Consider the following 12,327-nt stretch of genomic DNA (forward strand, 5'->3'; position numbering starts at 1 on the left):
AACACTCTGTGTCATGAGTTACAAGAGCCCATGGTGGTCAAGTAACAAACTTGTTTGTCTGGCAAGCAAAATTGGGCAAGTACGTTGAGATGAGCGATTGACTCCCAGAAGTTGCTTCATTAGTTCATGTTGGTGCCTCATAGAAGGTTGGATTTAGACCTTAAGCAGCATCTCCATTTCATGCTGGCACAAGCTGTGCCCACCCTCATCCATTCTCCCCGTTAAGCCTTCTTTACAGCATAAAGTAAAAGATTCTCTCCATAAGGAGAAGAAAACGAGTCGAGCTGAGAAAATGAAGGGAAAGTGCCAAGTTTTGAACCTAAACAGCTCTGCATTCAAATTTAATAGCGGAGTGACTTTTGCAAGGTGGTTGACTTGTCTGAACACATTTCTCTCATATCTAAAATGGAGCCACCTAAAATATCGTGTTTTCTCTCATATGTGGAATCTAGATTTACATGCATGTATACATGTGTATACAAATGTATAGATGTATATGCACATTTTCCTATCCTGGCTCTCCCGTGCATTGGTTTGTCTTCCCATGTCTTGGTTCCCCGTCCTGTAAAGTAGGGATATAGCATCCACGTTGTCGTGGTCTACCCCAGGCCTTCTGCATACGTGCTGCTGCTCTCTAGCTTGGGGTTTTGTTGGACTCCAAACAAGGCAAGTCAGGGTGTCTCTGATTCTCTTGCCTGCTTGTGGGACCTATTTCCTCCGACTGGATCGCCTCATCCAGCCTTGATATAAGAGGATGTGCCTAGTCTTAGTGCATCTTATTATACCGTGTTTGGTTGGTGTCCCTGGGAGGTCTGCTCCTTTCCGAAGGGAAACAGGAGCAGTGGATCTGGGGAGGAGAAGGGGACTGGAAGGAGAGGAGGCTGTAGTTAGGATATATTGTATGAGAGAAGAATAAGTAAATAAAATAAGATGTCCACTTTTTGAGATTTTACAGAAGGCACATAATTAAAACCCGCTGTATTTACTGGCTGACGGCAATGACGGCAAATGTGTGCTGGTCGCTAGTGAGGACTTGTTCTTCCTCAGAGAAAGTGATCACATGGAGTGGGAGTGGCCAGAGTTTGGGGGAGGGAGCGGTGCAGGTAGGACCATCCTCAGCCTGGGTCCGCCTCTTAAAGGGACTTGAATATATCAACAGAGGCTTCTCTCTAAGTTCTTTCCTCATCTCTTGGGAGCATGTGTCCCGTCTGCCCTGCTCAGCCGCAGTCTGCACCTCCTCTTCAAACTGCACCATATAACCAATCAAGCAAATGGGGCTCTGTCATGGCAGAGATTTATCAAGTGACGGAGCTGGGCTTTTTGGTAGCTACATTTATTTTTAGCAACTTCATCCTGAGACGCTTTGAATTAGCTGCAGTCCTAATTTAAGGCACTGCATGGTGCGTGGTTAGCATTTCTTCATGAGCAACGGTGTGCTACGTGCACTTTTGAAATCTAGTGATGGAGGGACCATGCCAAACAGCGGGGAAAGAGGTCTACTACATCTCTCTGTCCCGTAGAACCCCCAGGATCCAGGGCATCCTGTCAGGACACAGCTTTGCCTGTAACCTAGCGATTCTCGGCCTCCTTGTTCCTATTTTTAAAGAGCGGTTGCCATTTCTACCCAGGAAGTCCTCTGCAGTGGCTGCCTAGCTCCAAGCTCATCCGCTGGCCCTGGTTTAGGCAGACCTCATCGACTGTTGTCTAATAGTGAGTATTAGACTCCGCCCTGAGTCTGAACCTTCCAGATTATTGTTGTCTAACAGAGAGTCTCAGACTTCGTCCTGAGTCTGAACCTCCCAGATTATTGTTGTCTAATAGTGAGTCTCAGACTTCGTCCTGAGTCTGAACCTCCCAGATTATTGGCCCAGCCCATACAAAGTTTTTACAGCATGAATCATTCATTTCTGGCAAGTCCTCAGGAGACACCAAAGCAGCAAGTCCATGGACCCCACTTTCAAGATGGTTGATGTACGATGGTGTCCAACCCATGTGCTAAGGGCTTCATGCAGCCGAACACAAGGGCTTCTTGCGGTCCAGAACAGCCACTGATGTAGCCTAACACAAAATCATAAACCTACTTAAAATCTCATGAGATTATTTTCATCTTTCCGATAACTCTATTGTGTAAGTCTCAAGCATGAATTTTATAGGTGCAACATCAACATCATATCTCAAAAATCACAAAAATTAAGCATATATATGTATGATGTATGTATGAATATGTGTGTGTGTGTGTGTGTGTGTGTGTGTGTGTGTATTCAAACAACTTAGATTTAATGTGTACCCTAAGACAAGTCTTTCTTATCCGACATGGTCCAGAGAATCCAAAAGGTCAGACTCCCTTGAATTCTAGACTGTCCCAGGAGTTTCCTAAGGTCCTTCTTTATAGGTCATCTGTGTTTCTAGCTGATCTCCCTCACTGTGGCCAGTTCCCATCATGCCTCCCCTTGCATCAAAACCTCCCATAGTCTCCCTCATTTCTAATCCAAGCAAACTTCTCTAGAAATCAGTATTGAGACCAAAATCTGTGCTGGCCCCCTAGATATGACACTAGCAGTATGGTTCATATGGGCCTCTCCCTGTCCCCGTTCAGTCACATGCCTCTGGGCAGCAGGGATAGGCTCCTGGGACGTACCAGTGCTTAGGAAATAACTCAGAGTGGAAAATGACTGAAGGCATACTTAACAAGAGATGGAAGGTGTTCCTCTAGAGAGAGTCCAAGCAACGCCTGTGAAACTAGGATTTGATCTTGCCATATCTACCTCCCGCCTCTGGTAGTCTCTGGGACTATATGTAGCTTATAGAGGAGAAGAAAAGTCTCTGAATTGATTGAAATCAAGTAAGCATAAGAACTGTATAGTGAGCCCTGCTTGGGCATGGGGGAGGTGGCCCTCGGGTCATGCTGATCCCTCAACTGATGGCATGAACTTGGGCAAGTGTCACCTGGCCACCCTGTGAAGGGGCAATGGTTTCTACCTACTTCAGAAGCCTGTCATTGAAAACAATGGGATGGCCGAGGTAAACTGGTTAACTCAGTTTTTGACATGTAGAAGGTCCCTAATAATTGGTGGCGATTTTTAGCAGTGAGGTTTCCAAACAAAACAGAGACAGGTGGTTTTTTTCACACGCGTTTTCATGAAAAAGAATTCTACTTTGTTTGAAAAACGATAATAGATAAAACATTCCAGGATTCTTTCCTCTGTTTTAATGAATCAAGGATAAACCAAATTCAATTTTTTCCAGAAACGATCCCAAAGGACTAGTAAACTTGACTTATGTTCTCTTTACCAGTCACTTTTATTCCAAAAGCCTGACATTTCCATTAAAATGCTATTAAGTAAAAACGGGATTTTTTACAGTATTTGTGATGGCTTGGGTCTCAGTGTGATAATTGCAATTATCTCCAGCAAAAAAGCCATTCCTCATCCTTTTATTTCCCCTTATACATCAACTGCATCTTTAGTACTTCCCAGGTGAGGAAAACCACATCCCTGGACAGCTGTGCTCCAGGGTCTGTGAAGGAACATGGGCATCTGGGAGGGCAGCCATCGGAGACACATGCTGGGCACTGGTGGCTGGGAGAGAGGGAGGGCAGCCATTGGAGGTGCATGCTGGGCACTGGTGGATGGGAGGGAGGGAGGGCAGCCATCGGAGGTGCATGCTGGGCATTGATGGATGGGAGGGAGGGAGGGCAGCCATCGGAGGTGCATGCTGGGCACTGGTGGATGGGAGGGAGGGAGGGCAGCCATCGGAGGTGCATGCTGGGCACTGATGGATGGGAAGGAGGGAGGGCAGCCATCGGAGGTGCACACCACCGGGAGGAGTGGTGAAAGGTGTGTGCTGGGCAGCACTAGACAGAAGTGTCTCCAGAAGAGGACACCCTCATCCCCTGGAGTGGCATGGGGAAGACTTGTCTAGTCTGAATGTGCTGGATGGAGGTGATGAGGTCCCCGTCTGGCAGTCCAAACTAAGGCTGCCCCTCAGACCATGTCCTGTCTTACATAGCCTGCTGCTGCATAGATCAGATCCTGTCTACCTGGGTTAAAATTTCTGAAACGGTGTTGTTGTGAAATGTTCTAGAACCAGGAGACAGCGATGGAAACCTCATAACAGACCTAAATGCCACTGAACTGCACACTTCAGCATTGTTTAAGTGGTGGCTTCTATGTATGCTTCACACCAAAGTCACTTGTAGCTAACACATTGCGACATCTGTGCTGGGGAGAGGAAGGGCTGGACATTGGGTGGTTAGGCCCACGACAAGTCATGCGGCCATTAAGTCTCTAACTGAGGAGGAATGCTAGCTTCCTTATGGTTAAGGCTTAATTCTGACTGTGTGGATGTCCACAAGAAACACGCATGGGCTGAGCGACAGTTTTAACACGTGTCCCGTCATCCTAACCCTAAATACAGACATCTAAACATTACTCTTGTCCATATTCAAAGTCTGGGATTGGGAATCATTTTGATTCCTTTATATTTCTCTCCAAAGGTCTACAAAGAACTTAAAAAACTTTTATAATCTGAAACAAAAAGCTCCCAGCTGGAGATATGACTCAGTTGGCAGAGTGCCATGCAGAAAGCCCTGTGTTTGATCACCACATAAAACTGGATGTAGGGGTGCATGCCTGTAACCCCAGCAGTGGGGAGGTGGCGTCAGGAGGATCAGAAGTTCAAGATCACCCTCAACTTGGACTGCATGAGTCCTTGCTCTTAAAAAATAAAAGGAAATAAATAATATAAATAAAAAGTCTTTTTAAAAAAATTAAACAATAGTATTCAGTATTTTGTGTTCCCAGTGTAAGCCATGATGTGCTTTAGAATAAGGGCATAGTAAACCAGAGGGAGCTCTGGAGAGCCGGTTTGTAGTCCTGGTTTATTCAGAGATGAGATGCCACCCTCATCCTCAGTCCATGTCTGGAACGGGGCTGCAGCCAAAGCCTGTTCCACAGAGGTTCACGGAGAGTGGGTTTGTGCCTGAGCACTCCCTGAGCCGTTTCCACCCTCTGCATCCACACTGCATACCTTCCTGTCTTCCCCTGAGCCGTTTCCACCCTCTGCATCCACACTGCACACCTCGCTGTCTTCCCCTGAGCCGTTTCCACCCTATGCATCCACGCTGCGCACCTCCCTGTCTTCCCCTGAGCCATTTCCACCCTATGCATCCACGCTGCGCACCTCCCTGTCTTCCCCTGAGCCGTTTCCACCCTATGCATCCACACTGCACACCTCGCTGTCTTCCCCTGAGCCGTTTCCACCCTCTGTGCAGCCACACTGCGCACCTTCCTGTCTTCCCCTTGATGAAATTTCCTGAGTGCTCACAACGTCAGCCGTCACCACTTACTCAGTGATTTAGGAGCTAATTTCTGGTAAGACTGTCAGTTTACCCACCACCCCATTCTTCTTTCTAAAACTGTTGTGGGGAAAATACTTCATTTCGTGTGAAAAATAAGCACCTGACCTTTATTTACTGTCTGAAGTCCAGGTGATGGTGACAATGGCGCTTCTGCTGAAGGAGATTCGCGCACTCTGCTGACGAGCTGGGTGTGCACCTGCAGGAAGAGGGTTTTGCAACCCAGACCCTCCATGCCATGAAACGTTGAAAGAGGTTTTCCTTTGTAATGCCTGGTTCTGATCCTCTACCCGTTCTTGCTTTGAGTCCAGAGTTAGGGTCCACTTGAAAGAAGTGTGACCAGGCCTTCTGGAACTTTCTACATATGTCTTCCCTAGAGGTTGGCTCCTGGGGCTGGTGTGAGAAGGGGCCACTTGGGCAGAGCTTCCTAACGCACAATGTTTGTCTCTCAAGTTTCTTTCCCGTTCCCAGAGGTTTATGGAATAAGCGTCATGGCTTTGAGATGTTCCTGGTCGGTGTGTGTCATTGTTAAACGCAGACTTTCACAATGTGTCTTAGTCATGGTTATATTGCTGTGAGGAGACACCATGGCTACAGCAGATCTTCTATAGGAAAGCATTTAATTGGGGCTGGCTTACAGCTCAGAGGTTCAGTCCATTATCGTCACGTTGTGGGGTCATATGACAGCAGACAGGAAGACACGGTGCTGGAGAAGGAGCTGAGAGTCAGCAGCAGCAGCAGGAGGGAGAGCCACTGGGCCTGGTTTGGCTTTTGATCCCTTAAAGCCTACCCTGAGTGACACACCTCCTCCAACAAGGCCACATCTCTCGATGGTGCCTCTGCCTAAGGGCCTATGGGGTCCTTTTCACTCAAACCACCATACAATGCGACAAATTTGATGAAAACTGCCTCCTACTGCCTGCTCCCATAATCTAATATACCCCATATGCTGTAGACATGAGTGGGCTGAGATGTGGCTCACAGAACCCTGAGGGGCTGACCTGTGAGCTGAAGTATGTGGGGACAGAGAGACATATCCAGGAACAGAATGGATGTGGAAGAGTGTCATTGGGGTGGCCAAAGAGACACCATGGGGCGGAGTAGTATAGGAATGTGCCACACAGCCAGGGCCAGGGAGAAGTGGGCACACGGATAGCATGATGGCCTAGTGTGGGGACTACCTGCAAGTGGGATGCTGACAGGTCATTCAAGGAAGAGTCACAGTGACCCACCTTGAGTTAGCACCACAAGATGTGTGTTGAACTTCCTGGGGCCTTACTGACTGTGCACAGTGTCTTCAGGATGTAGTTTTAGGAGTGACAACCACAGGTGGTGACTGGTTTTCCGTGGTCCTGTTTCTGGGTGGGGCAGGAGCCAGGAAAGGGTGGAGATTGATGTAGAGAGAAGTAAGAAAGTAAAGGAGAAAGGGAGGAAGGGAGGAAGGGAGTTGGGAACTCAGGGGCTTTGACTTTTGGGGTCCGGGCCAGACTGACGGACAGCAAGGTAGAGGGTAACAGTCAAAGCCTGGAACTGAACCTGTGCCTAGACAGCAGGGACCCAGAAACGAGGGCATCCGGGAAGAGAGCAGGAACATCAGGATGAGACACTTGTAAAGAGACCAGCATCTTAGACAAGATTGGAGAGGAAGTAGCCCAATCAGGTATGTTGGTTGCCACAGGGCTAAGCATGGTGGCACATGCCCATAATCCCAGCACTTGGGAGAAAGTAACAGGAGAATTACAAGTTCTAGGCAGCCTGGGCTACATGGCAAGTTTAGGGCCAGTCAGGGATGCTTAGTGAGACCTTGTCTCAAACCTGAAAATAATAAAACAAAAGCCACTCGGTGCCAGAATAAAGAATGGGAAGGAACCCCAGAAACATGGTGTGATGGTTTGATGAAAATGGCCCACATAAGCCCCGAGTGGGTGTCTCTGTTAGGAAGTGTGTCACTGGGGGTGGGCTTCGAGGTTTCAGAGTCACTTGCTCTTTCTACTGTCTTCATCCAGATGTAGAACTCTCAGCAACCTCTCCAGCACCATGGCTGTCTCCATGTCACCATGCTTCCCGCCACGATGACCCTGTAAGCCAGCCCCAATTCAATGTTTTCCTGTGTCATGATGCCTCTGCACAGCCACAAAATCCTGACTGAGACACGTGGTGCAATGGTCCAAGCCCGGCAGAATGGGTGACCACTGGCCTGTGAGCTGGTCTGGGGCTAGAGTGCTACGGCAGTGACTGTGGAGACAGAGCAAGAGTTGACTTTTCTTCGGATTCTCCCGCCTGGGTAGCTGGCAGATCTCTGGTGGTGACTCACCAAGGAGCTGGGGACAGACTTGGGTGGGGAAAGGGCTGTGTCATGCTGGAGGCGAGAAGGAACTGAGACCATTTCCAGCTAGATGGGGACAGGTAAAAGTCCCCATCATTTTCTTGCTATTCATTTTCTTGATTATCAGAATAATTTCAGAATAAAACACACAGGCTAAGGAGTCACAAAGCTTGCCACCTCCTATATGAGCTCCAAACAAACAGTTCAGGCAGGAAATCGTCCGTGTTCCTGGGACTGGGGAATGGAAGTAGCTACCCAAGTTGTCCGCTGAACTGTGCCTGCGGCTGCTTGCCAACCCTCAGTGAGATTTTTCTATATCTTAATCATTCATTTACTACCCATTAGTAGGAGTTTGAACTCAAACCCAGGCTGCTCACAATGGAATATTTTCTTGAACCGTGAGCAGAGCGAAGCTGGCATGGCAGGATGGAGGAAGCCTGTGTTCCCAGTCCTAGCTCTGCCCTGGGTTCAAGCCCTGGCTTCACTATCCTGGAGCTGTGCGGACCTCAACAGGCCACTCCTCTAAGGCCAGTTTTCTAGTCCATAAAATAGAAGCTGTATACACCACTCCCCTGGGACTACTGTACGGCTCAAGGGAAGGAAGCCATTGGAGGAAGGCAGTATGTCACGAGTGCCTCGTGTATTTCAGGTCTCAGCATCCTGGAAAGCCTTTCCCTGGGAAGGAAGATCCGGACAGTGACCTGAGCGGTGATCCCGACTCCAACCCCGAAGCCCACCTGCCCTCCATTTGCCTCAAGCAGGTGTTCCCCAAATATGCCAAGCAGTTCAACTATCTACGCCTGGTAGACAGAATGGCCAATTTGTTTATCCGATTCCTGGGAATCAAGGGGACAATGAAGTTGGGACCAACTGGCTTTCGGACCTTCATAAGGTTAGTGAGACCAGCTTTCTCCTGCTTGAGGTTTGGAGAGGGCAGAATCCAATCACTCATATGAGTGCCATGTAGCCCTTGACTACTCTTGAGAGACCATAGTGTTGATTGGTACCCTGTTTGAAGCTGCAGTTTCCTCACGACTGGCATATTATAGACTCTCATCGAATGAGTTAACAAATGTTCTAACCATGACATTTAAATATTAGGTTCATTATTAAAATAAGCAGTTGTGGGGTTGAGGGAGATAATTCAATAGGCAATGCTCTTGATGCAGAAGCATGAGGGCCTGTGTTCAGGCCTAGAAGCATACAGTAGTAATTCACCAGGAATGGGGAACTTCCTGCAAGCTATTCTAGCAAAAGTAACACCTCCAGATTCAGTGAAGAGCCTGTCTCAAAATAGAAGGTGGGGTAGAGTAGAGGAAGCTAGTCAGGACCCACCCCCGGGCTCCATGTACACGTGTAGGTGTTTGCATCCACCCGCACATCCACACACATCCAGGAACTGTGGACCATCGTAGTAGTCTTTTTATTGTTGCTATGACACAATACCTGAAGCTGGATAACTTTATAAAGAAAGAGGTTTGCTTAACTCACAGTAGTTTAAGTTAGCAGCTTAAACTCTCAGGTCAGGCAGCCCTGTTAGTCCGGTCTTTGGTAAGAGTCTAATGACAGATGATACCACAGGGAGGCGTGTGCAAGAGAGAGATCATGTCCAGAGATGATGCAGAGCAGACCGGAGTCAGGCTCCCTCTTGTAACAACTCAGGGGCCCACAAGAACTAGTACCCTCCAAGGACATGCCCAATGCCCAGTGACCTAAAGACCTTCTGCAAGCTCTGCCTTCTAAAGATGCTACCACTTCGAGAGCACCACACGGAGCTCCATGCTTCCAACATGTGAATCCTCAGGGGATGTCCTAGTTAGTGATGTCATCTTAGAACAACCCAAGTCCTCCGAGAGGAAAGTCTAAATCAGGTTGACCTGTGGGCATATGGGGGGGGGGGGGGCGGTTGTCGTAGTGATTAACCTGAGCAGGAGGGCCCAGCACACTGTAGGGACAGCATCTCAAGACAGGTGGTCCTAGGCTGTATTAGGAAGCTAGCTGAGCAGGAAACTGTGAGCAAGCCAGCGAGCAGCTTGTTCTCAGCTTCTTCAAGGACCTCCTTTAGTTTCTCCCCTGAAAGCCATTGGTCCCTCAGCGAGGGACGTGACCTGGAAGTGTGAGCCAAATAAACCCTTTCCTCCCCTAAGCTGCCTCTGTTCAAATATCTCATCACAGCAGCAGAGCAAAGTCAGAATAAGGGGCTTTCTCAGACAGTGTTCTAACAGCAGCAGCTACCCTTCAACACCTAGTAGGGATTGTTCGTGGGAGTCTGACCTTATGTTTCCTAACATGTGTTCTCCTAGTAGGACCAGCCTGGCTAAGGCTGAGTTCACAAAGGCATATCATTCCACGGTGAGTTTCTGGAGGGAAAAGTTTAATAATTAGTCTGATAAACCATACAGCACACTTGCTCTAATATTAAAATATCATGCATATAATGTCTGCCATACACTTGCATGAGTTTTAAGAGTAAAGCGTCAAGAAGAGGTTTGCTGCAGCCTACGAAGTGAGAAGTCGCCCCTTGCTCATCTTTGTGGTTCACTCTTTCACCTGCTCCCTTTGGAACCCTCTGGAGGTGACCCAGGGCAGCTCACAGGCGAGCAGCGAACCCTACCCCTGAACCTGGGGGTCTTTATCCTATAGATTGGAATGAAACCACATAGGCCATAGGAAGACCTGTGTCTGTGTGCACGTGTGTGTGTGTGTGTGTGTGTGTGTGTGTGTGTGTGTGTGTGTGTGTAGAATTAATCAGAACCACAGGAAACATCTAGCATATCGCAAATGATTAATAAATGTTAGTTTCTTTCCACAATGGTTAAAGAATGTCATGAAAATTTACATATAGTTCTATAAACTCACACACAGAGAGGAAGGGAAGGGAGGAGAGAGACAGAGGGAGAGAAGAGAGAGAGGAGTAAGCAAGTCAGGGCCACACAGGGTCTGGTACAAACCTGACAGCCATGCCGAACAGATGACCCTAGACCTCTTCAACAAGTGTGGTCTGGTTGCAGCATGGAATTGCTCATTTGCAGTTCTCTGTGTCATTGCCACCTCAGAAAGAAAACTCTGCGACAGCCCTCAGCATTGCTGTCACCTCTTGTCACTTGCTTTAACACCCTTACCCTGCATCTCAAAGTTACACTCCTCAGAGTTCTCTTCACTAAAGCAAATAATTGGATGTCATGAGTTGGAAGCCATGTTTTGCCAACAGCTTCTCCAGATACAGTTTACAGAGACTGCCACCAGCCTTCCGGTCTTGGTCAACCCAAGGCTTAGTGACCACGGTCGCCACCTTAGCAAACCTGGAGTGCTAGTTACAGGATGGCTTGAGAAAGGCATGCGTTAGTTTCAGAGGAGGGAGTCTGGGAGAAGGAAGGACATAGGATTTGGGGTCTAATAGTCTGGCTCTGGGACCAAGCATCTTGCTCATTTATCTAGCTTCGGCAAGCCCTCCATCAGTCTCTAAGTCCTGGTTCCCTCACATGCGCAGCCATCCTGCCTGGTGTGGTATTTTGAGTCTGGGGTATAATGTATCATAAAGTGCCTGTCCCAAGTCCTGGATCAAGAGAACTGCTTGCCAAATGAGAGCTTTCACCTCTTGTCAGGATTGCATTTGATGTTCAGTAATAGGACAGTGTCTTCAAGTGGCTCAGAACATAAAAGCCACCAGCGGTTCTAGGACTGGTGAGCAGCTCCACAATATCATCTGTGCCTTCCCTCCTTTCTGTTCACCCATACTGAGCGTGTTCTGATGGCTTCAAGGTTGCCTACGGTCACAGGATGGCTGCTCAAAATCTCGCCACCATAGTTAGGTACTAGACTGAAAGAAGGAAGAAGGGGGTAGTAGCATCGCTCTCTGCCCTAGAGATGAATTAGACTCCTTAAAAGCTACCCTGGAGGCTATAGTAACCATTTCTGCTTCTTTTGTGTTGGTTACGTGTAGTCACATGGGAAGCTGGGAAACCAACTTTGTACTGTATCTATTCATTCATTTATTTAGTGTGTGTGAGTACAGGTGCATACATCACAGCATGCCTATGGAGGTCAGAGGTCAGCTTTCAGGACCAGTTCTTTCCTTCCACCATGCAGATCCCAGAGACTGAACTCAAATTGTCAGGCTTGGTGGCAAGCATCTTTATCCACTGAGCCATGTTGCTCCCCCTGGAGCTTTATGTGGGGTGTGTGTTCTTTCTTTCTTTTAAAATGTATAAATATTGCTATCATCACAGTGAAAAGGAAAGAAGGAGACAAACAAACTAGGCAGTCTTTGCCTCTTTGTGGTTCTTCCTTGAGCCTTGGGACATAGAGGACCCTGGCCCGAGGACCTGTAAAAGCACAGGGGAGCAGTGAGGTCATCAAGCTGTGCACTTCGTCCGCACAGCATGTCTACGGCTTGAACTAGAGCCACGGCAAGAACATTCTGGGCCTGCCCAGCTTCTGCACCATGACACATAAGTCCCATTAAAAACCCGAGGGACTGAAGGGCCAACTGAGATTTATGTGGGGTGCAAGGAACACGGCTGCTGTGACATCTGTGCCTTGTGACATCTGTGCCATGCCCATCTCTTTCCAACATGGGGACAGAACAAGTTAAAGAAGCCTTCCTTCCCCTGGGACTCCCAAACTAACCACACATGGAACAGAC

The 12,327-nt window shown here is 48.1% G+C and overlaps 1 protein-coding gene across 3 annotated transcripts in view; it reads left to right on the forward strand.

Annotated features, from left to right (window-relative positions):
• Positions 1 to 12,327, forward strand: part of Ttll11 (tubulin tyrosine ligase like 11) — a 237,967-nt gene that overhangs the window by 182,539 nt on the left and 43,101 nt on the right. For all 3 annotated transcript variants that reach the window (XM_087899678.1, XM_087899676.1, XM_087899677.1), the window contains one exon: positions 8,332 to 8,574. In XM_087899678.1, the coding sequence (XP_087755804.1) occupies positions 8,332 to 8,574 (243 nt within the window). The remainder of the gene's footprint in view (positions 1 to 8,331; positions 8,575 to 12,327) is intronic.

Source organism: Myodes glareolus, chromosome 21 (assembly GCF_982192425.1).
Source record: "Myodes glareolus chromosome 21, mMyoGla1.1, whole genome shotgun sequence".
Classification (NCBI taxonomy): Eukaryota; Metazoa; Chordata; class Mammalia; order Rodentia; family Cricetidae; genus Myodes; species Myodes glareolus.